Source organism: Ceratotherium simum, chromosome 17 (assembly GCF_057802395.1).
Source record: "Ceratotherium simum simum isolate JZ-2026a chromosome 17, ASM5780239v1, whole genome shotgun sequence".
In the NCBI taxonomy this organism is placed as follows: domain Eukaryota; kingdom Metazoa; phylum Chordata; class Mammalia; order Perissodactyla; family Rhinocerotidae; genus Ceratotherium; species Ceratotherium simum.
Window position 1 is genome coordinate 41,952,337 of NC_141916.1, and position 26,008 is coordinate 41,978,344.

General features: G+C 37.8%; 1 protein-coding gene and 1 long non-coding RNA gene across 4 annotated transcripts in view; both read right to left on the bottom strand.

Annotated features, from left to right (window-relative positions):
* Positions 1 to 388, bottom strand: part of PLEKHA5 (pleckstrin homology domain containing A5) — a 234,539-nt gene extending 234,151 nt beyond the window's left edge. Inside the window, exon 1 of one of the 3 annotated variants that reach the window (XM_014791352.2) lies at positions 123 to 388. In XM_014791352.2, the coding sequence (XP_014646838.1) occupies positions 123 to 214 (92 nt within the window). In that variant the 5' untranslated portion in view covers positions 215 to 388. The remainder of the gene's footprint in view (positions 1 to 122) is intronic. The other 2 variants (XM_087442696.1, XM_004435427.3) reach the window with 2 other exon arrangements.
* A 3,607-nt stretch (positions 389 to 3,995) lies between these two features.
* Positions 3,996 to 26,008, bottom strand: part of LOC147914784 (uncharacterized) — a 76,033-nt gene continuing 54,020 nt past the window's right edge. The window contains exon 3 of the long non-coding RNA XR_015554986.1: positions 3,996 to 4,506. This is a non-coding gene — a long non-coding RNA (uncharacterized LOC147914784). The remainder of the gene's footprint in view (positions 4,507 to 26,008) is intronic.

Below are 26,008 nucleotides of genomic sequence, written 5' to 3' on the forward strand. Positions count from 1 at the left end.
GGAGCGTGAGTGGGGGCGCGGGAGGAGCCGAGGGGGCTGGAGCGGCACCGACCGGGCTCTCTCGCCCCCTCCGGCCAGCCCCCCGCACCCTCCGGGCCCCCGCGCCGCCCCCGGCTCTTTACTTGATGAAGAAGACTCGGCCGCCCCTGGTGATCCCGTAAGTCCAGGACCGGGGCAGGGAGCAGATCCACTCCAGGTTCAGATCCGCCGCCATGTCTGATCCCCAGCCGCCGCCGCCTTCTCCTGCTGCCGCCGCGGCTGCCGAGGGAGGAGGGAGCGAGGGAGCGAGCGAGCGAGCGAACGAGCGAACGAGCGAAGGGAGCGCAGGGAGCGCGGAGCGAGCGCGGCCGGAGCGCGCCTCCCCGGCCCGGCGCGCCCCCGCGCGCGCCCTACCCCCTCGGGCGGCGCCCGTCCCGCCGCCCCGCCTGGGTCGGGCCCGCGTCGCCGCCGCTCCGCATCTCCGCGGCCGCCGGCCGGCCGCCCCGCCGCGCGCTCGGGGGCTGGGCCAGCGGCGCCGCGCCGCGCGGCCAGACCCCTCCTTCGCACCCCTCCCGCGCCCGAGCGAAGCTTCCAGGATCGATAAAAAACGCGTCCTGCCCCCAGGGCTTTGCCCGAAGGCTTCCCTGCCCAGAGCGCGATTCAAAGGAAGCATAATCCCCGCGCCCCCGATTGTTCTCTCTTTAAAACAACAGAAACGCAGCATCTGAGTTTTGTTTTGTAAGAGCTATTGGATATCCAAGACATTTTTCAAATGTATAAATATCACTTTAAAATAGAAAGCTGTTTTCATTAAAGCACACGGAAGGCTTTTCCTGTTTGTGTTTTGTGTGCCAGATATCAAAGGTTTGGCTAGTTACCGTGGACCCATGTGATAGGAGTGGATTCGGACCTGACAAAACAAGTTTGCCTCTTCCTAGGCCCTTTAAGTCATACAACCTTTTAATAAAAACTTGACTTTTTTCTTACTTTTTGTTTAAAGATTCACTTATTATCAATCTGGATTTCCACTTTCTCCTATCTCCCATAAATTTCAATAATAGCTAACTTTACAGAGTCATTGCAACGGTGTACATTTTTAAGTCCCCACAGCAACCCTATAGATACTATTATAATGCCCATTTTACAGATGGGAAAAATAAAGTTTAAAGAAACAGCAACTTGCTCGAGGTCACAGTAGTGAGTGGCAAAGCCTGGATTCAAACTGGCTCTAGTATTTCAAAAGTCTATTTGTATAACCACGTTGCTATACTCATTTTAAAAGGCTTGTCCCCCCATCCCCCTTTTTTTGTTCTCTGAACAAGAAAAGGGCTGATTTCACTGCAACTGAGATCTCCCTTACCACTACGTAAGAGTACTAGCCTCTTCTCATTGTCTCTGGTCCTCAGCCACACTTGGAATTGCTTATGCATCTTCTGCAGCAAGATGACTCATTCCAATAGGATACACAGTTCAATAATAATAGTACTACTTGGTATTCTTATAGAACCTTTTTCTGACCAGTTTCTGGTGCCTCTGAAGCATTATCTCATTCATCTTCCCAGTAGCTCAAAGAGGCAAAAATAATCTTTTTCAACATTTAAGGAAACTAAGGCACCGTAAGGGTAAATGACCTTGGCCAAAGCCATATCCAGCAAGTCAGATGGGGCCTGGATGAGAATGCAGTGTCATTGGACATTTTCTCTCACACTCTAATTCCCCAAGGCCATTGTGTCTTTGGTGAAAAGGAGTCTGCAATTACTGCTATAATTTTCCTGTCCATCTGCATACACAGGGGAAAAAAATAACATCACTTTAATGTTTTCTGTTTTTGGTTCCTTTGCATTCTCCTCTTTCATTTCACTACTTATTACTTCTTGACATCTTATCTCCTGCCCAGTCTCTGGAAAAAGTGGTTTTTTTTTAATCAATGAATAACTGGCAGGAAATGGTTCACATTACCATCAGTGGTCACTGGATAAAACATAGCAAGAAAATCAAGAACTCTTGCCTTTTTATTGTGCTATCATTACAAATTTAAAAATCTAAAGGGAATCTTTTTAATATCATAACTTTAGGAATCTAGTACCTGTTAGCCCAGCTATAGTATTTGACTTTCTGTGTACTGCTGAGAAGTCTTCAAGTTGGCCATATGTTGTATGCGGATTCCTTTTAGCTGTGAATCTTTGATATTACAAGATTTATTAGTGCAAAGCATATTTCAAAAAGTCATAGAGATTCATTTAATAAAAATGTGTATCTTAAGAAATGGCATTCGTGGTACTTAAAGGGTAACCTAAAATCTAAGTACAATTCTATAATATGTCCCAAAATTTAGGAAAAGGTATATTCAAAATAAGGTATGCTTCTGATTTGGGGAATTAATATCACTCATGGCTTCCAGGAGCCAATAAAAGCAGCTTCATACATTAAAATGTTGGGCACACTGGATAATTTTCACCCTTAATGAGTAAAATTGGATTTTTCTTAAAATTTTTCTATGGGCCGGCCCCGTGGCTTAGCAGTTAAGTGCGCGTGCTCTGCTGCTGACGGCCCAGGTTCGGATCCCGGGCGCGCACCGATGCACCGCTTCTCCGGCCATGCTGAGGTCGCGTCCCACATACAGCCACTAGAAGGATGTGCAGCTATGACATACAACTATCTACTGGGGCTTTGGGGGAAATAAAACAAATAAATAAAATCTTAAAAAAAAAAAATTTTTCTAGAATGCCCTTTCTCTGTAACCTTATTGCCTTATCCTGGTGTGCTTTACCTTCTGGTTGTGTGTACATGTGGTTTCCTTCACTACAGGAGGTTAGGAATCGTGTCTTCCTCATCACCGAATCCTTCCCAGTCAATACATGAATGGTTATTAAAGTTCATTTTCTTCCCAAAGCCTCGGCCTCCCAACAGAGTTATTTCCCAATAACATATCCCCTTTTTATCACCCCACACTTCTTCAATAACTGACTCAAACCTAAACTCATATCTAACCTCTGCTTTTTATTGCATTTTTTTCCTATTTCTATCCTATGAGACTGTTCAATTTCTTATATCATGATCTTCCTTTTTGAGGAGTGTTATCCTATGACCATTGCAGCTTCTCTGAAGAAAAGAAGAGATTTAAAAAGTACTGAGTGCTAAAAATAAATATCACTCTATCCATACATAGAGGACAGTTCTTGTTCTAAAGAGCTTCCGGTTCAAATATAACAGAAAAATACACACAGTGACAAGAAAAACTCATAGGAAAGTTTCTTAGAATATGTGAAAGGAAGGAGAACAAGGTGCCATCTTAGAAAACAGCAGATTAATTTTCTCCCCTTTTAAAGGGAATGCAAAAAGCATGAGCTCTAGGAAGTGGAAAAAGAGGCTCTTGAGAGAGAAAAAATTTTCTTTTACTATTAAAAAAATCTATTATTCATATACATTAATGTTTATAGAAATCTACCAACAAAGTTTTGTGACATTAAGTTGTCTTTCCAAATATATTTGTGATACCTTATATATTTTGTTAGCATTATTATTTCACAAAATAAGGAATATTGTAAACAGTACATTTAACTTTTAATTAGTCAACTGTAGAGTGTTATATATCATGAAAAATTACAAGGAAGAGCAAAATAGGGGATCCAGTTAGTTTAGTGGAAATCTAGACAGAAAGGATGGAGATTGTAGGTCTAAGACAAGAAAAAAATAATCATATTTGGAGATCAATTTAGTAGGGATTTTTTTCTGTTAAGGAATAAACTGATACAAGAGAGGTATGGATAGAATTATTTCTTTCATTCATTCAACAACCACATACAGAGTCTCTACTGTGTGCCAGCCACTCTGCTGGATGATGGGGATTAAAAGACTTGGCCTGCTTTGGGCAGTGTAGAAAGGGACTTGGAGATGTAAATATTTATTTATAAATGGGAAGCATCATCTCCATCCTGTCATAGAAATAACCCTTCTCTAACAGCTGTTTTCCAAGCTTGTCCCATGAACCACTCAAGGCCTATCTCAAACTATAGTCTTTTTTTTTTTTTAAAGATTTTATTTATTTATTTTTTCCCCCAAAGCCCCAGTAGATAGTTGTATGTCATAGCTGCACATCCTTCTAGTTGCTGTATGTGGGACTCGGCCTCAGGATGGACGGAGAAGTGGTGCCTCGGTGCGCCCCCGGGATCCGAACCCGGGCCACCAGCATCGGAGCGCGCGCACTTAACCACCAAGCCACGGGGCTGGCCCAACTATAGTCTTTTAATGTTGATGTTTTGGAGAGCTCTTCAATTATGAGCAGGAATAATTGAAAGAAATATGTGGCGGCACTAGTCAACCCTGCTGCTGGCCGATCCCTCTACTACAGCTGGGGTTATTGACTAAGTTTACAGCGTCTGCCTGGAGGCATGGAGAATAAGAAGGAAGGAGACAGTTCAAAAATGTCTTCAGGGAGCTTACATCTGAATCCTTGGACTTGTCCAAATTAAACACCTCTTCCTTTACCCCAATCAGCGAAGCTCCGATCGTCTACTTCTCCCTTTGCTGTAAAAGAGAAAGACCACAATTCAAATGGCAGAGAATTAAGAAAAGAAGTATGTTATAATGCAGGGGCAGGGGGCTAGAGGAGGTGGGGGAGTCACTGAGTTAGGAGTCTGATTGAATTTTATACCTAGTTTTGCCATTAATTAGCTGTATGACTTTGAACAAATCATTTGACCTCTACGTCCACCTCATACCTCTGGATGCTCATCTGTAAAGACATTGGTCTATTTAAGATGATTCTTAATCATTTAAGATGATTCTTATGATTCTTTTTCCCTCTAAAGTCCCTCTGCTTTTATGAGGTGAACACTCCAATGGCTGATGTTGGGAAAGTTTTGTCACAGTGGGCAGACGCAACTAAGATGCCTGCTATATAGAACTGTGTAGGATTTTCTGCCACTCAGATGTTTTGTTAATAGAAAAGTTTGGAAGAACAATTTACAGCATTATTTCACATGCAATATCATATTTAACTTATACAAAGGGCTCTGTAACACATTGTTAACATATCAAAAACAAGAAAATGGACTGCATGAAGATATTATATAACATAGCCATTCAGTGGCAGACCTAGGGCTTGAACCAGGTCCTTGGGACATTCCATTTCAAATTCGTTGTGTCCTCTTCCTTACCCTCAATCCCCCTCTTCATTACTGCAATCAGTGTCTGCTCTCACCACCTCACTGCACCTGCTTTTCCAGGTCACCAGTGTCCCCTGTAGGCTGTCAAGTCCAGGGGATGCTTTCAGTTCCAAACTTCCTTGACCTCACTGCTGTATTCACATAGTCTCCACTTCTGCTCCTTGAAACTTTCCATTTTTTCATTTTATGACACCAATCCCTTGTAGTTCTTCTCCTGCTCTTGCTATAGACCATCTGCAGCACAGTCACCAGGAAAGCTTATTTAAATATTGATTCCTGAGCTTCTCCCCAGACCCATTCAACCAGAACCTCTGAGGATTAGACCAACGAATCGGCATTTAACAAGCACTTTGGTGATTCTCATATACACTAACGTCTGAGAATCACTGCCCAATATGATAATAATTCCTAAATCTATATTTCTGGCCTAGACCTCTCTCCTGAGTTCTAGATCATGTGTGAAGTTTCCCTCTAGATATGTTCTTCCTGGAATATTCCTTCTGGATGTTCCTCAAGTAGGTCAAACTCGACATTTCAAAACAAGTCACTTTTCCTCCAAACACTTGCATCACCCGTGTATTCCCCTCTTAGTGAATAGTACCAGTATCCAAACAAATATCCACGTCAGAAAATTTGGAATCATCCTCCCACAACTAGTTGGTTAATAAATTATATTAATTGTCCATTAAATATATCACAGTTATCTCTCTTCCTTATTTCCCTTATCCTAATATGAGCGTTCATCACTGCTACCAGAATGAGCTTTTTAAAAATGCAAATGTGATTATGTCCCTTTCTTGCATAGAATCCTCTCATGGCTCAAAAAACTTAGAGGATAAAATCCAAAGCTTGTTGCCTGGCATTCGAGGCCCTTCTTGATCTGAGCTCTGCCCACCTATGTGTTAGCCATATGGAATGACCTACTGTTCCCTGAATAAGCCAGGCTCTTTCAAGTCTCTGTGTACTCTCTTTCCCTAGAACACCCTCTTCCCTGTTTACCTAACAAACTCCTGCTTATGTTTAAATTCTTAGCTGAAAAGTCAGTTCCACTAAGAAACCATCCCTGATTCGGTTGGGCCAACCTAGTTACTCCTTCCACCACACTCCCCTGTCTTCTCTACTGAATTGTTATTCTAGTCTGCATCTCTTTCTCCTCCCTAAATGAAAACATTTTATTTATTTATCGTTATCACTTCGCCTTCAATAAATGTTATTTACATGAATGAATAGCAGTACTTATATTCACATAGTGTCCTATATTTTATAAAGTACTCCATATTTGATATTTATTTCTGTTTGTATTATTGCAACTTGCCAGTGAGTCATGTTTCTATCCTTTCTTAGATTTAACATTCTCTTTAGCTTTTTATAGGCCATCCCATATAGATGAGAAAAAAATGGCATGGGCCCAAGAGCAGCATAGCAGTGTGTGAAAATAGCTGTTTTTTCTAGAGCTGTCTACCTGGCTTAAAGAATACTAAGATTTGTGGTTATAGTGAATGAGATACTGAAGGACAGAAGGGATTTAGCATTGTATTTAATTTGTTAAAGAGATCTATGGAGCCTTCTTTTGAATATAAATTCTTCCTAGAAAAAGCAATATTGATAAAAATAATATGTAGCACTTAGAAAATCAAATACTATAGCTGGATGAACTGGGAAAAAGAAACAAACAAGCTTGTATCACTAATGATATGTATAGCTCTAAGTGATAAAGGTTATCAGATCTCATGCCCTAAGCCCAAGGGATAAATGAAAGAATGAAAGGGAATCATTTTCTCCCTCATCATTAGCATTTTACACAGTACATCAGTTCTATCTGAACAGACAATTTTTCTTTCATGTTTTGAGTCACTACTTTATTCAAGCAAGAAATTTGTTCCCATCTGACAATTCATATCTTTTTATAGAAAATTATATACACAAAGACACATGTGTATGTATATATTTGATTTTTAACCAATTTTCCTCAGTTTCCAGTTTGTTATTTATGTAGAATTACATAAATAGTAATCTAAAATAGATTACCTGTAGTTAATTGCAATATTTTGTATAGTCCAAATTAAGAAAAATATAGTGCAAATGCAAATTTTTGCATTATCATAGGCACTGCCTTGTATATAGTTATTATTCAACAAATGTTTAGTAATTGAATGAATCATAAAATAACAGTGTACAGTGCGAGGAAATAAATTGGAGTCTTTTAAACAAAGCTTTTCTATTTTGGATACATTTTTCTTAAAACCAACCAGTTGCAAATTCAGAATTGTCTCTTCAGTTGAATTTCTGATCTGAAGGATATGCATGTTTGACCTAAAAAAATCAAGAAAAAGTTATGAATAATTACAATAGGAAATGAATAGATTTAAAATGAAAAGGGGTAAAAAAAATAAATCATATCAGCTTAAATTTCTCTTTTTACAAGGTTGTGGATGGGTAACAGAGAGAAGGAGAGAGACTGAGCTGTGGAACTCATTTTGGTGAAGGCCTTGTTGTCCACTGCAGGCCCGCCCCACTAGGATTGTGTGAGGGTATAAACCTAGGAAACAGCATTGGTTAGAGCCACGTGTGTTATTCTATTATTTCCAATTCTGTCATTCTGAGCCCAACTTTACCATTTGTAAAGAGGAGCTAGAGTCAGCTATTTATGTTTTTTTACTAGAGTATGTTAAGAAAGTTTTTTTTTTTTTTTTTGGGCAATCTTGATAAAGGAGGGATTTAAAAATTTTTTATAATTATCATAACATTCATTGTTGACAAAATGCAATTAATTCTGTATGTCAGCAATATTTAACATGCTCAGAAGACCAAATGATATTCTAAATATTGATGAAAATTAAAGAATCATTTGTGTTTATAAGGAAAAAATTTGGTGCTAAATATCTTGATAGTTGGAGAAGTTTTTCTCTATGTACTATTACTTACTCTATGGTAACTACCTTGATTACATTTGATTAGAGATCCCTTATCTGTGGTTTATTTATTCATTCAATTTGAGTAACAGATACTTTTCATGAATCTAATATATGTTGTATCCTAGACTAGGGATTCTGGGGATATAAAGAAGTACAATTTCAGATTTTGGACCTCAAGGCATTACCATCAAGTTGGGATAATAAGGAGTGGGGAAGAGGTAAACAGATAGGTATTATATTGGTAACAAATGATATCATAGATACTACACAAGATGAAAGATAAAAGCTTGTGGAAAGGCCATCCATCTTGCGACCATGAATAGAGATGGCTAGGAAGGACATCCTAGAGAAAGTGGTATCTGAGTTATGTTGTTAATTAACATTAACTCTACAAGGATTTCTTGAAATTTGTAAATTATACCTCAAGCTGACTCTGCCCTCTTTCCTCCCTCTTCCGGCTCTGTTAGGGTATTAGGTACAAGAGGTCCAGAGCCATGAGTGGCAGAAATTAATTTTTTTTTTTTTTTTAAAGATTTATTTATTTATTTTCGCCCCAAAGTCCCAGTAGATAGTTGTATGTCATAGTTGCACAGCTTTCCAGTTGCCGTATGTGGGACACGGCCTCAGCGTGGCCGGAGAAGCGGTGCGTCCGTGTGCGCCCGGGATCCGAACCCGGGCCGCCAGCATCAGAGAGCACACACTTAACCGCTAAGCCACAGGGCTGGCCCCAGAAATTAATTTTTACCCCAACATCTCTTCTCCCTATTATATCCCCCCTGATTTTTTGTTGGATACATGGATCCCTGAACTAAAGACGTATTTTCCAGGCAACCTTTTAAGTAGATGTGAGCCCTTGGATTGGGTTCTGATAAATGGGATGTAAACAAAGAAATGTATGGCAGATTATGGGAAATTTCCTTAAAAGATGGTCGGCAAATACTTGATCCTGTTTCTTTCCGTTTCCCTCAACCTGCTGCTTGGAATGTGCATGGGATGACTGTAGCTCCATCTAGGATAAAGAAGACAGAGGCCACACCCTAGGGTTGGCAGAGCAGATATGTGGATATGGGCTGGGTCCGTAAGCACTTCAGGCAGCAGAGCCAACATAACAATTCTGAACTGCTTCCTTCAGACTTACAAGTGAAGGAGAAATCCAATTCTATCTTTTTTTCTTTTTTTTTGTGAGGAAGATCAGCCCTGAGCTAACATCCGTGCCAATCCTCCTCCCTTTGCTGAGGAAGACTGGCTCTGAGCCAACATCTATTGCCAATCCTCCTCCTTTTTTTCCCCCAAAGCCCCAGTAGATAGTTGTATGTCATAGTTGCACATCCCTCTAGTTGCTGTATGTGGCACGTGGCCTCAGCATGGCTGGAGAAGCGGTGCGTCAGTGTGCGCCCGGGATCCGAACCCGGGCCGCCAGCAGTGGAGCACGTGCATTTAACCGCTAAGCCACGGGGTCAACCCTCAAATTCTATCTTGATTAAGCTAATGCTATTTTGGGGAATGCTTCTGCTGTTCTCAGCTGAGCCTAATCTTATCTATCATGTCTATCTTAACTCACCAGTGCTTAGCACAATGAACAGTACATGTCAGGTGCTCAATAATTTTTTTGAACAAATGAATGTTTGAATTTCCACACACACATCAAAATAACATGCATAAAATTTGTCACATGCCCCCAAAACTTCTAATTATTCCTTTAGATGAACCAGACGTTCTCATTGCTTACTTTGTTTTTTCCTGAGAACAAGGCAGACGCTTATAGAAGCCGCTTTAACTTATTCTGGTAATTAGACTATTAATTTCTTTGATATCTTAATTTGAACTATAACAGTTTATTGACCTTCCAAATATCCATACTACTTTACAAACAAAAAGCAAAATTGACAGAAAACTTGAACCAAAATAAGTACCTTTGCCAACTGTGCACTGAGAGACATATGTGTTGTGTTTACGATATGTCTGGCCAGCTCTCAGAGAGAGGCTCAAAATACCAACCATGCCAGTATCACCAAAAGTCTCCCAAACACGTGCTCTGTAGAAAAGCACTACTTATTAGGGGCAAGACAAAGCTGTCAAGAAGATTTATATCATGGAGTTTGTTATACATCTAATGAGGTCTAAAGAGTAAGCATTTTAGAAAACATAAAAAAAGACTTCCAAATTATTCCAGTCCATTACTTGGCAGCACATTTTGATTAAACATTCTGAGATGCAGGAAAGAGCGTTAGACTCAGAGATCAAAAAGCCTCGTGTAACTTTGGTGCACGTTATTTTCACTTTCCATCTCTCTGTAAAATGGCGGAACGTTTACCCACGACATTTCGTTATGTGTGTTGAAACAGATAACATCTTGAAATAGCTTGAACTGCTCAGATATAAATGTTCAAAAAATAAAGATGGCATTTTTCTAGAGTAGAGAAGAAAGAAAGGTAATTTAAATTAGTTGTGATTTGCATGCTGTTCTCACCTCTGGGCAGCTTGCTGTGATTTTTTTTCTCTATAGTCCATCACTTATTTTCAAAATAATTACTCAAAAACAAAATTGGAGCAGCGTTTGTTCCCTTCTGAAATAGTTCTATATGAGAATTGTCCTCCATAAAATTATACTTCATTTGGGGATGGAGATGAGTTGCTTTTAGAAACAGTTGGAAAGAAGGAAGGAAGGAAGGAAGGAAGGAAGGAAGGAAGGAAGGAAGGAAGGGAAGAAAGAAGAGAGGGAGGAAAGGAGAGAGGGAGGGAGAGAAGGAAGGAAGAAAGAAAGGAAGGAAGGAAGGAGGAAGGAAGGAAGGAAAAGGAACCATACTACATCATAATTCTGCTTATGAGTTAACGCTTAAAAGCTCAAATTGATTTTTCGAAGTCCTTCATTTTTTCTGCTCAATACCCTAACTATAGAAAAGTGTATTAGTTAATTCCTTCTTTTCAGACCAGAGGAATTTATCATCAGAAGTAACTTTCTCTTCTCCACTCCCTTCTTAAATGTTTATGGTTACAGTGCTGCAGGAGTAAATATAATCCAGCGCAATTATGAAGCAAAATCAGAAGCGAGAGGCTGAAGGAGACCACTGATGGAGATGGGTTAAAGAAAAGGGCTGAGCGATTCACAGAAGAAAGGATCTTCATTAGATCCTTTCTAATTAGAATGGCTCTCAAAATTGTTCCAAGATATTTAGGTATTAAAACAGCCTTATGTGTAGTATCCAGGAAAAATTCATTGAATTAGAATTGCTATGGTTTGAATGGGCCTCATTTTCTTTATCTTGTCTTACAGATGAGGAAGTAGAGGCAGGACCAGCTGCATAATTTGTGGGGCCCAGTGTAAAATGAAAATGTTGGGCCCCTTTTTCAAAAGTTATTAGGCATTTCAAGATGGCGACAGCAGGGGATTAAACCAATTATAGGATGCCTCTGAGGTCAGGGCCCTGTGTGACTGCACAGGTTGCTTGCTCATGAAGCCAGTCCCCAGAATAGGTAGACAGGTTAAATTATTTGCCTAAGGTGATAAAACTGGTTAAGAGCCAAGCTAACCTCCTGATTCCTCATTTAGTTTTTGTTTTTTTCCTCTGCATTCCATTATTTCTCCATATTCACTTCATGATCAGCTTAGAATAGTATATATTTATTCATTCATTCTTTAATTTAATAAGTATTTCTTGAACACAGACTATGTGGCAGGCTATATTAAGAATTGAGGAAATACTTATAAGACAATTCCTTTCCGTAAGTACTACTTAACAGTGGGTGCAGAAAAGGGACTTCAGGAAAAAGAATATCCATTTCTATAGAGGTTGTGGGGAAGGTGGAAGGTGCATATAGTACTAGTGAGAATCAAATAGGTATTAATTTTCTGGAGGGCAAGTTGGCCAGAAGAGACAAATGTCTTAAAATGGGTATATTCTTAGACCCAGAAATAACACTTTTTGGAATTTACCCTAAGGCAATAATGAGAAATGTGGTCAAAGTTGTATGTACAGAGTTGTTCATCACAGCGATGTTTTTTTCCGCATCAATGCCCAAGAATTTGGGTTTTGTTAGGCACATTTTGGTATGTCTATGCTGTTAACACATTGCCATTAAAAATGTGGTTTTAGAAGATTATTAACATGGGAAAATGTTTGTAATACATAGAGTGAAATAGCAAGGTTTAAAATAGTATGTACAGCATGATCCTTTTTTTTTTTTTTGGTGAGAAAATATCTGTTTGTAACTAAGAAAGCAGGGAAGGACAAATACCCAAATGTTAGCAGTGATTAACTTTTTGTAATTAGTTTTTCTCTCTGTATTTAGTTGTATTTTCCAATATTTTTTTTTAAATTGAGATATAATTGACATATTATTTATAGTAGTTTCAGGTCAATATTACATTAATTTCAGATCAATATTTCTTTATTGAACATATTTTATTTTTTATAATAAAACAAAATTTTAAATTCTACCTATATTCAACTATGAAAATCTAAGTTTTCTTAAATGCCTAGAGAAGAAAGGCAGTAATTCTACATTGTACCACTGGAAAAAATTGATTAAATTTCATATATAAAAGCTCATGATAGACTAAACTAAATGTCTGTCATAAACTTGGATGAACTGAAATATTCCCTTTATAATTGAAAGAATTCTTATGGGTCATATAATCTAAGCTCCCAAAGAAAGTAGAAATTGACTCTATAATATCCCTGAGAGGCAACCTAAACTTACTGAATTTAGAGATAGATTCTCTTTATTTATGAAAAACTAGATCTTAGCTAAATTGTAACAAAGAAAAGCCAATTTGGAATCAGAACACCAATAATCTGTAACTACACTATGGATATTTAGGTGTAATTGTGCGTGGTAAAGGAAGGAGAGAGTATGTTACTGAATAAATGTTGTCTGAAAAATCCATCCAAATTAAATAGTTGACTTTTGGTCAGTGTACTTTTTATTTAGTGGTGTTTAGTGTCACCATTCACCAGAGACTCTGTTTTTAAATGCACGGATAAGAAAATTAGGAACTCTTTACCCAGAGCATTCTCATAGGGGCTGATCTACCAGATCATAAAAATAAAAATATCCATTTATAAAAATATCATAAAAATTCATAAAAATATCTATTCATAAAAATATCTAGGACAAGGGCTTCATTCAGAACCTCACTCGGTAAATTATTTTTATATTTGTAATTATATAGATAAAAACTTGTTTTTATAATCATTACATTTTGTGAAGTGAAAAGGCAACTTTCAAAAACTAATCTGAAATTAAAGAGACCAGAAACACACACACACACAGGTAATATGAATAGTGTGGTGCCATTTTTAAATCCTAACTTTATAAGAAAAAAGGAAAAATGTCTAGAGGGTTATAAGAAAATGTTAGTAATTATCTCTGGGGAAAAGTTATAATAAAATTTCAGAATGACAAAATGATTTCTTTTTTTTTTTTAAAGATTTATTTATTTATTTCGCCCCAAAGCCCCAGTAGATAGTTGTATGTCATAGTTGCACAGCTTTCTAGTTGCCGTATGTGGGACGCGACCTCAGCGTGGCCGGAGAAGCGGTGCGTCGGTGTGCGCCCGGGATCCGAAACCGGGCCGCCAGCATCAGAGAGCACGCACTTAACCGCTAAGCCACAGGGCCGGCCCGACAAAATGATTTCTAAGAGGACAATTATGAAGGCAACAGACTACTGGGAAAGGAATTGGACAAAGCACAGGAGTGTCCAGTGTGTCCAAGGAGTGCCTGAAAGAGGCTATTGTGTTGAACCAGCCATTCCTTTATTTAAAAGCTCATTTGCCATCTTTTTTTTTTTTTTTTGCCTGTAAAAACCATCTAAATACCCTACACTAGGGCCAGCCCCGTGGCTTAGTGGTTAAGTGTGCGTGCTCCGCTGCTGGCGGCCTGGGTTCGGATCCCGGGTGCACACCAACGCACCACTTCTCCGGCCATGCTGAGGCTGCGTCCCACATACAGCAACTAGAAGGATGTGCAACTATGACATACAACTATCTGCTGGGGCTTTGGGGAAAAAAAGGAAGAAGATTGGCAATAGATGTTAGCTCAGAGCCAGTCTTCCTCAGCAAAAAGAGGAGGATTAGCATGGACGTTAGCTCAAGGCTGATCTTCCTCACACACACACACAAAAATACTCTACACTAGTAAATCTCAACTTTTTTTTATTTTCAAAAGATGTCAATGATAATTGTTATACTTCTAGTGTCCATTGACGAGGGGGGCAAAAATATGTACGTACACATATACACACATATATATGTATATATATATTCTTTGATCCCTATTCACCATACCTGCTCTGTTCCCCAGATTTCCAAGACAAATGGTCTGGGAACTATTGTCCTATATCTTTTAGTGTTGGATACATAAAGCTGGTTTAGTACACTGTGCTATGACAAAGAGGGTGGTAAAATTATTTTTCCTTCAAAATGACAGCCACTAAAACAACCACAAAAACCTATGTTCTATAGCTTAGAACATACTTTCTTGTTCTAGAAAATACTCTGAAAATTTTCGTTTACTGCTTGTCTTCTGTGAACTCTTTGAAACCCACAACAATTGCTCTAGCATTTGTTATAATCATCAAGTTGACCAACTGTTACAATGCAGTTAGATTGAAGTTGAGCTAAGAATTATATCTACATTAGTTTCCTCTCCCCGCAGTTTTCCCTGCCTACCTGCCCAAACACAAAAACAAAACAAACAACAACTAAAAGAACTTCTTAGCATCATTGAATGTTTTTTCTTCTGTCCGCTTCATAGTTGTCAGAGCTCATGGTCCTTTTTGGCCTCAAAGTAGTTTTACCTCTTCTCCCATCTCACCTCTTTCCTAGCTCCTCTTCAGCCCAGTCTAACCCTAAGGACTGCTAGTGAGTTTTGCCTAATCTCTCTTTTTAAAACATGGCTCTAGAGAATAAAGAAAAGAAATTTGCTCTGAAACCTGTTGCTTTTTTGTTTGGGGACGGTTGTAGATCATAGTACAGTCATGTGCTACATAATGACGTTCTGATCAATGATGGGCTGCATATAGGACAATGGTCCCATAAGGTGAGTACCGTGTAGTCTGGATGTGTAGTAGGCTATACCATCCAGGTTTGTGCAAGTACTGCAGGGGAGGAAGAAATTTTCCTCTTCCCTTCTAGGTTCTTCTGGCTGATTAAAGAATTAAATTGACAGGAGACAGATTAACAGAAGAAAAATGAACAAAAGTTTAATAACATGTAATAACATGTGGGAGAAACCCAGGAAAACCAGGTAACTCTCCAAAATGGCGAAAGCCCTCACCTTAAATACCATCCTAAGGTAAAGACAAAGGAGGATGTTGGGGATGGGGCAAGTCAGGGACCTCAAAGGGAAGGAAGGCAATTCACAGGCAGGTGAAAAGAAGCAAACATTTGGAAAAAAGTGTTTGACCACACTGAAACAGAAGAACACAGAGGGGAGCCCAATGAACAGGCTTTTCTAGGTTCCTTCCTGGCTTCTGATTTTTGTTTCTTTCTATTTCTTTTGTTTCTATTATTAAAAATAAGCAGCCTAAAGTTATCCTCATGTTAAAGAAACACATTTTGAGGTGGCAAGTTTTGTTCCCCTTCAGTACACTGTATGATGTTCACACAATGACGATATCACCTAATGATGCATTTTCTCAGAATGTATCCCAATCAAGTGACACATGACTATATACCTATTAAAATTAATGTTATTTTTTGACTTAAAAGAATTAACTCAAGGAGAAACTTTTCAGGGATAAATAGTGCTCACGAAGTGGGGGGAAGATAGTAAGCAGAAAAGGGTCCTATTGAGGGATGAAATCCATCGCTCAAAAAAACTCCATACAAAAAACTCCAGAACCTTGTGTTTATTTCAGATTTCATTATTAATAGAAAAATTTGTATAATTGAGTTGGTAAGATTTTTAACAAACAGTTTGTCTATCTAGCAATGTTAACTAATAAAATAAGTAAAGACCATAACAACAATAAAAAAGTGAGAAAATGAAATATCGAAGATATAAACAATTGAAGAAATGATTCATTTTGCCTTATCCTTGGATAGATAAGAATAAGGGAATCATCATCAAAAGGGAAAAGGAGGAAGAGGAATCAAGGACAAGGAATCAATGTCAACTTGAGAAAGTGACATTGGGGAAAGATTTTACATTGACCCATGGTTGACGTTGGGAGGAAGGGGAGCAAAAAAGACAAATATATTTTTACTGTCTTTGTTATTTCCTGAATGTAATGCTACTTGATTATAGCAATCCCCTCCTACCACATCCCAAGAATGTTCTTTAGCCCTAAATATTGTGGAGAAATTGCTTTTTCTTGTAAAATGATTATGATTAACTAAAGTTCCTGCTAAATTTTACATACTATAAATACGATCCTATAGTATAAACTTCTGCATAGCATAGTAAAATTCAGACTTTATTAACTTAGCAATTAAGAAAAATATGCAGTCACATAAAAAAATAAAAACACTAGTTCTGCAAAAAAGCTAAAGATAGAATTACCATATGATCCAGCAATTCCACTTCCAGGTATATAACCAAAAGAATTGAAAGCAGGGACTCAAACAGATACTTGTTCACCAATGTTCTTAGCAGCGTTATTTGTAATAGTCAAAAGGTGGAAATAACAGGGCTGGCCCAGTGGCCTAGTGGTTAGGTTTGCACACTCTGCTTCGGCGGCCCAGGGTTCACAGGTTCAGATCCCAGATGCGGACCTACACACTGATTATCAAGCCATGCTGTGGCAGACGTCCCACATGTAAAGTAGAGGAAGATGGGCATGGATGTTAGCCCAGGGCCTATCTTCCTCAGCAAAAAGAGGAGGATTGGCAACAGATGTTAGCTCAGGGCTAATCTTCCTAACAACAACAACAAAAAAGGTGGAAATAACCCAAATGTCCATCAGTGGATGAATGGATAAATAAAATGTGGTATATACATACAACAGAATATTATTCAGCCTAAAAAAAGGAATGGAATTCTGATTCATGCTACAACACTGGTGAATGTTGATAACATAATGCTAAGTGAAATAGGCCAGACACAAAAGAACAAATATTGTATGATTCCACTCACATAAGGTACCTAGACTAGGCAAATTCATAAAGACAGAAAGTATAACAGAGGTTACCAGGGACCAGAGGAAGAAGGGAATGCAGTGTTATTTTTTCATAGACACAGAGTTTCTGGTTGGGGTGATGAAAAAGTTCTGGAAATGGATAGTGGTGATGACTGCACGAGATGGCAAATATTTAATGCCACTGAATTGTACACTTGAAAATAGTTAAAACAGTAAATTTTATGTCATGTATATTTTACCACAATAAAAATATATTTTAAAATAAAAATAAAGGCACTAACAGTATTTAACCACCACAGAAATTTTGAAAAATGCCATAGACTCATACCAGAAATGGCTCTTGTGTTCAAATATAGGTTATATTTTATCTTTCTATGATTTTTCAAACTTTGAGATTATTCATTCTTCAAATTTCTCAGCAATCAGAGCCAGACTACTGAACACTCTGCGGGGGAAAAATGTTCCATGCTATTAACCAAACAAAGCTAAACAGAGTCCTTAATAACCTAATGTTCATTTTTTAAAATCTTCACTGTGTAGTTTGCTGCCTTTTTCAAATGTAAATGACTACAAACCCTTCAGCATCTCCCTGACCTGGTGTTCCTTGGGACATAGTTTGAGGAATATGCTAACCAGTCACCTACATGATGTAATTTGTGGATTGGCTACCACAATTGATTGATTCATTTACTCCCTTGTTATACCTTCATTAGTTTATTTTTTCTGTCATTTATGGATCAATTTAACACTTATTTATTGAGTACCAACATTGTGCCAATCAGTATACTAAGTGCCATTCAGTGTCCCTGGTGAACTTCCTATGGCTAAATATGAATAATCTGAAATACCTTCTGTTTAGCGTTCACAATTATCCCTGACTCTATCCAATTAAAGACTTGCCCAGTTTCACACGGATCCATCTCATTTTATTATATGAAAGAGATGGGAGAAAAGGAGCTTCTCAATTGGGATTGGTCAGGGTCTAGAATGTGGAAGGAAGATCTTCACCTACGGTCCCAAGGAGCTTTTCTCCTTTGCCCTGAAATGATGGGGAACTTGCTTTCTCTTCCAACCCCACAGGTCCACACCATAGGACCATCTCTACTTTTTGCATCTCTACTTTTCATTTAAGTGGATCTGGCGTTTACAGTGCAGAAACATGGGATACACTGTTCTTTGAGACTCCTCTCCCTCTGCAGTCCTGTTTTCCCAAGGAAGAATTTCCTTGGCCTCCATCTGCCAGAGGCTTATTCACATATTCATCAAAAATATACTGAGAATCCTCTAGTATCTGTTTTTTGCCAGGCACTGTGGATACAAAAATGAATAAAATTTGCTCCTTGACTAGAAAAACTAGACACATACAAATCTAACAAGAATGCGGTGAGATAAGAGATGCACCATCAGCATGAGCTGAGTTACGGCAATTCCTAATATCTATTGAATGTTCATCATGTATCAGACATTGTTCTAAGTGCTTTATATGTATTAGCCTGTTGTATATCCATAACACACTTAGGAGGTAGTTACTCATGTTACCCCCATTTTATAGATAAAGGAACAGGTCCAGAGTTACACAACTAATAAACCGCGGATCTGGGATTTGAATGAAGCAGTTTGACTCCAGAGTTGCTACTGTTAATCAGTATTCTATGAGGCTTCTCTAGTGTTGGTATAAGGCAGTAGAGGAGAGGCCCCTCCTGTGAAAATCACAGTGGAAGTAGCACCTGAGCTGGGTCTTGATGGATGAGTCATATTTTATCGAGCACCGTGTAGAAGTGTACATGTGTCAAGGTGGGCAGAGAGGGCCGTGGGGAAGGGATTGCTGTTCATACATACGGCTGTATAAGTTGTGCACAAGAATGCCCAGCTAAGAAAATGAGGGAGCGGCTGGACTCCATACCCACTCTGCTCACTGAGCTGTGCACCCTGGGGTGGGTCTGCACCCACCTGGGGGAAAGGGTGCAATTTGCGTGAAGGTGCTGTATATTGTTCTTTCCACCTGGTCTCTAGGAGTAGTTTTGTGGGACAGATCAATGATAGATTTAAACTGAAACGAAAAAACTTGATTTTAAAGGCTCTTTTTGTGCTTGTCGTCCAATATTTGTCTCATAACTCCAGCACTTGAGATTTTATCATCAATATTGCCTTCTTGTCATTACTGGGCCTGCCTGCCCTTCAAATCATCCCTATTCCAAAATTAATCCTTCCTCCTCCCTAACCGTGAGAACATTTCCACATTTTTAAATACATCTAGGAACTGATTGGTTTCTTCATAGTTCACATTAAGATATGAGTGACTGATAATCCTCCTTAAAACTCTAAAAAGAGATTGCTTATTAACAGAAAGAACATGCAGTTAGCAGAGTTTCAGGCAGGGGGCGGATGTTTTTGGATAGACGGAACAATTTGATAGCTTGTAGGTAAAATTAAGAGCTCTATCCACCTGTGTTCTGTTTAGGTTCAAAATTTTACAGAAGTATTTACTCTTACTTGGCCTCTCCATACAACTGACCCTAGACATACACTATAAAGTGCATATTTTACATCATTTCTTGCCCTTCCTTTAGGCCCCTGGTCAGCTCTGTTTCTTTGTTCTTTTGGGAGTTGGGCTGTTCTTCAGTTGACAACTGTCCCTTGCTTACATCCTCATGGAATCCTTTTCCCAGATCCACCCCAGAAAAAGTCATCTCCAGCCCTAGCCCCAGTCCCAGCTTAAGTAGATTGAACCAGACCAAGATATTTTTCTTGAACATTCAACATGATGATCTGTCTCCAATCCATTAGCTAATATTATTTAATATAAACTCCACATTATGTAGGGCTGTTGATCACAGTAAGCCCAGAAATGTTCTTTTGGCTTTTTTCTCTTAAGGTTTTTTTTTTTAAAACGCAAATACTCCAAGTGTGAATAGCACTTTTGACTAATTTACACTGAAGTGTTAGTGACTTTTTTTTTTTTTTTGATGGCCTTTTTTCCTCAGGAGGAACTTAGGCAAGGAGATTAGAGGATGAAGGAGGGAGGATGTGGAAAGGGAAAGAGGGAGGGAAAGAGGCAAGGAAAGGGAAGAGGAGGAATAAGCATAATTGAGACTGATAATACCTAAAGACTTCATAATTTAGCACTTCGTAGTTTTTACTTTGGGGACAACATTTTTGAATAATATCTGGAGGAAGTGTATTAAATGATTTTACTCTTTAAGTGATACTTCTAAGGAACTCAAAGAGACCTATTGGAAATCCCAGGTTTTCAAACACAGAATTTTTTATAAGTATCTATCCAGTCAATTCATGGTGTTAATTACAGAGAGGCAAGCTTTTCCTACTCTTGATAAATGAGTAACAAGTTTTCTATTCACATATCTCATGGACCCTGTGAATTATTTAAAGTTTGTGAAATAATAAAAAAACTTTCACTCAAAGTGTGACAATATTATACATGCCTTAGGATGTGTTTGATATAAAAAACAGATTTCCTCCAAGCTATTTAAAGTAAAGAAGGATCTCTTATAAAGAGGCAAGGTATCTCACAGAACTCAAGGGCAGGAAATACAGCCAGATCTCCCAAGGGACTGTATCTGAGGACTGAAAAGTCACCAGTGACCAGACAACTCTTGGTATATTTTTCATTTCCCTCAGTTTCATCCCCTCCCCCACTGCACATTCACCATAGTCTTTAATTCTCCGTATCTTTAGGTTTCTACTCTCTTTATACAGAGCAGCTTTCTTCGCTTTTACATGGCACATGTGTAGGGTTGCCAGACTTAGCAAATAAAATGCTAAATGTCTGTATTTTACTTGGCATCCCTAACATCATGCCTAGCCAATCCAATGCCCTCATTTCCTGGGTCTATCTGACCCATACCAGAGCTAATTTACGGGCGTTTCTGTGTCCTTATTCAAAATTCAGGAGGGAGAATCTAATTAGTTCAGCTTGGAACAGTGGCCAGCCCTAGTGTGTAAGGCAGTCACAGGGCCCATCTCTATAGATGGGAAGCACTGTCAGAAAAGGGATAAGTGCTGATGAGTCAGCCCAAAATGATAACCACTAAATATAAATTTAGGCTATAAGTAAATCTTGCTATGCATGTAGAAGTTGTTCTTGCAAATTTCTTGAGTTCATAGACCAAGTTTTATTGGTCTTTGTATTTCCTGGTGTGTGGCATCTCGTACTTTATACATGTTGGTGAATTGAGTTAAACAAGAAAAATTTCAAAAATTATTCTATTTCTCTATTAATTTGAATATCTGAAAATGTGGATAGAGAACAGAGCAACTATCCAAAAGTGGTATTCTAAGTGTCTAATATGTTGCTTTTAGGGCACAGTATAATAAATGATCAAGTGGAGAATGACATTGACTTAGTGTAGACAAGTCACTGAAAATCTCGGTGATTTAAAAGTAGCTTAAATATTTTCTCTTCAGCACATTTTAGCAAATAGATATCTTTTAAAAATACATAAATTACCCAGGAAGGTTAATATATTAGCCAATCACTAAGATGGGAATTATTTTATTAAAATTTCAGATTAAATTTTTTTTTCTAATAAGCAATAAAAAACCTCTTCTTTTTTGTTAGGACCATTGCCCTTTTATTTTCTTGCTTCTCTTTTGACCACTCATAATACTCTTTACGTGATTATTTATTTCTATTTTTCAAGTTGCTTTATGCACAATGGTGGCTAGTGACTTAATTTATTACCTACCATTTATACGATGCTAAGTGTAGGATAAAATCCCATATCCTATATTATCAACATCTATAGCACTGAGCGCTAAAAGTCACGGTACCATCAATCCACCTGGGGTGATAATTTTATAGGAGGCAGAACATGGAGGGGAGGAAATTGAACCTGGATCACATGACCTGGGCTTGAAGACACATGGCCTAGCTCTCCTTACTATAATTTACTGTGATGCCTTCGGCAAGTTTCACAATTTCTCTAAGTCTCGGTTTCTTTAAAGCAGGGATAAATATGTCTGCTCTGGCCACCTGCCAGGGTTGTTAATCAAATGAGATATTGTATGTGAAAGTGTTTGTAAACTATAAAACACTTCACAAACACAAGATTCTTCTTATTGTTGTCTGATAAGATACTTGTAAATCACGTTAATATCTAACAAAAAATGTCATTGTATATTGATGGTGACTGTGAGTTAGAGGCACAAGCTGTAAAGATAGAATTATTTAAAGAAAAATAATCCTCCTAAAATGAATATTACTCTATGTACCATCTTTAAGGACAAAACTATTCTTATTGCTTATTATTATTTTTTAATGTATAATTTAAGATGAGTAGAAAGCACACTAGGCTTGGGGGAAATATGAGCCATAACCAAAAAAAATGCAGGTAACAAAGCCCTCATGGTTACCACATTGTTAAATCTCTCTCTGATTTCCATGCTATGCCACGGTCTCATCCCTTATCCTCATTTTGTTGGAATCCCCAGAGGGAAGGAAGAACATAACTTTTAGTGCATCCCCATCCCCACATAAAGACTTTAGTATCAGTATCTATTCTCTTTTCACTTCATTTTCCTCCATAATTTTCAGCCCCATCATTTAGTAAAAATGAGAAATAGTTCCTCCTCACAAAATGCTGGGAGACTTGTGGGAAAGCAAAGATTTCTCTTTGCAGAAAGCTCCTTTCTTCTTGTAATGAGTTTGGAACATACTGATCTTGTCTATGGTGATTTTCAGGCCCTAACTGGGGCCTGGTATACATAGGTGGCCAATAGATGACTATCGAATGGATAAATTGATTGACTGTACCTTGGCTGAATTATTATATTCTGAAGAAGAGAGATAAATATCTTTTTGTTAATTAATCCATTTAACTATATAAAATGATATTACAAAGTCTTTGACCTTGAAATTGTCTATGGATGCAATTCCCCAATATAAAGTAGTTATGGAACAGAATAATACTATTAAATCAAACACTTGTGACTTGCCTTATTTGGGAACACTTGTAAATATCTATTTTGAATATTGATAAAGCAATATCCACGTCCTCTTTTATATTAATGATTTTATTATTTAAAATTTTAAAGTCAGTTGAATTCATTGCTAACCATGCTGAATTGCATTTCAAGTCTGTGCTGTTAACTTGGAAATGAGTAACATTTACAAAGGAAAAACAAGCAGGCTATTTCCAGGCAAGTTTTATGTTTACAAGTTACAGAGAGATTGCTTATTTTAACCAGTGAGATTGATCTGGGGTGATGAACTTTTAAAATAAAATGGACTATGGCCAATTTGACCTAAAGACACAGAAAATGAGTTATGAAAACAAAGCATAGACAGGATAGAGTTGCACTGAGGGTCAGTTTTTAATATGGAATTTAAGCACTGGTTATTATTCTATTTCTTTTGTTGGATTCATAGATTCTGTAGTTGGAACATTTCAACTAGTTAATATGTCAGGTTTGCTCATATGCTTACTGCAGAGTCTATAACTGCTTGTCATTTCATGATGTTTTATTTGTTTCATGCTGTTGTGCACCATCACCACCCAGGCTTATAGAATTCTGCCCCTTATTTACAGTGTCAGTTTTCTGTCCTTATGCATGAAAAAATTATCTCCATTTTGTTGCTTTCCTTTGTGACTTGTGTCTTGCTTAGGTCCCAAGTTGCTGCCTAACTGGTTAGAGGAATACTTCTGGGCTGGCCACTGTAATTTGTTTAATCAGGTCCGGGTCATGGGAACAGAGCAATGACTCTGAGAATGATTTGCCCTCAGCTGAGGTCTGGCCACCCCAGAGAATAGATTTAACATTACGGGAGCCACAGCACCCTGTCTCAAAGCAGGGGTCATGAAGCACTGAGAAATCATTCTGGGAAAAACTCTGGAAATTAACCTGAAAATAGGGGATGATAGTGGGTAGACCACAACAAAATATCTGCCATGCTTGAATAGCAGTTGCAGTGGTCGTATACCTTAGCTCAACTGTCTTGCCTTAGTCACAATGAGTGTAATATATTTTTTGCTTCTACTTCATAAGCAATCCCATTCACATATCACTCAGACTTTTCCTTTTGGATGCCACCAAAACTTTTTCTGTGAAATTTTACTTAATTGAGTTTTGGGTTACAATTATTACTTCATTTATCAAAACAATAGTTCTCTAGCAGAGAAATAGATACAAGATTTAAAAAAACCCCGACCAATCTTACATTATAATAAAGGGAACATTTTGACATTCTCCAAAGATATCTCTGAGTACTGAAAATGAAGACAAAACATTAGAATAATGGTACAGTAACATAATAGCTCTATCTTCGTGTTTGCTCACATATACAATAGACTTAGTAATTGCATAAATGTCTTTTGCTTCCCCTACTTCAATACGCCACTGAGGTTATGTAAAATTACATCTAAGGACCACTTTTGTCTCATTTGAAGCAGGAAAAAAAAATGTCCCATAGAAGGTAATTAAAGTTTCCTTTTTTTCCCACAAACTTTTTTCTTAAAGAGTGACTTTCTCACCCCAAAAAGATTTGAGGACGATAAAGGTTAATGACTTAAAATGGACACTGTGGAGCATGCAAATAAAACAAAACTGTGAGGTATGGTTCTTTGGAGACAATTTTAAATATGCTTGCTTATATTCAGTTCAAAATACTGTTAAGATAAACCTTGCGGGCCGGCCCCGTGGCTTGGCGGTTAAGTGCGTGAGCTCCGCTGCTGGCGGCCTGGGTTCGGATCCCAGGCGCGCACCGACGCACCGCTTCTCCAGCCATGCTGAGGCCACGTCCCACATACAGCAACTAGAAGCAGCTATGACATACAACTATCTACTGGGGCTTTGGGGGGAAAAAATAAATAAATAAAATCTTTAAAAAAAAAAAAAAAAAAAAAAAGATAAACCTTGCTATATGCACAGGATTCCTAATGACTGAGTTATGGTTGTTGCAAACCCAGCTAGACTATAGTACTTGGAAAATCTGGTTTTTATTGGGCAATACAGTCAAGGGTGGGGGTTGGTGTGGTAAGAAATGAGGTTCTCATAATATTCTCATGAAAGTTCAGTGGCTAGAGGAAAAAAAATAAATCTTTTGTGTCCTTATCATGTTTGTGCAACATTAAAAAAAAAATACTCTCAAAATTGTGCAATAGAAAGTAGTCATAGTTAGAGCTTTATAAGATTGCAATACATGGGACACAGATGTCATTTAATTATGTACTGATTCACCTGTTCAGACATGTCTTTGCTGTCCTTGAATATTCATCAGAAGTTCAGGTATAATTACAATTAAGATATTAAGTACTTGGTTATGTATATATATATATATTTATTTATTTATATATTATACACAGTAATATCATATATTTATTTTCTATAATATTTATTTATATATTTGTATATTTATATTAAATAAATAAATAAAATATTTATATATTATATATAATAAATATATTTATTTATATATATTTACTTATATATTTATATATATATAGCATTTATATAATTACTTCTTTTTGGTAAAAAGAGAACAATAAAGTATGTTTTAGAGTTAGAAACATGAGTACAAAACAAATGGTATTTCCTAAGATTATGCTTTCAAGTGTTCATTTTCAGCTGAAAAAAAGAAATTAACTTTGCCAGTAAAAATCTTTTTTTTTTCCCCCACTAGTGCTGAAAGCTAAAACATATTAGGTGATCAATTTTTATCAGAGATATAGGCATGTCAACTGCTGGTTAACTTAGGGGTTGCACTGTTAGGCAGAAGTTAAAATATGATAAACTTGTTGAGACATTGTCCAAATCTTTTTGCCCTCATTTTGTGATCTTTCGAGGAACACAAATATGTGTATATATAATCTCCCTTCTTCTTTCAACTCTTACTGAATTTATTAA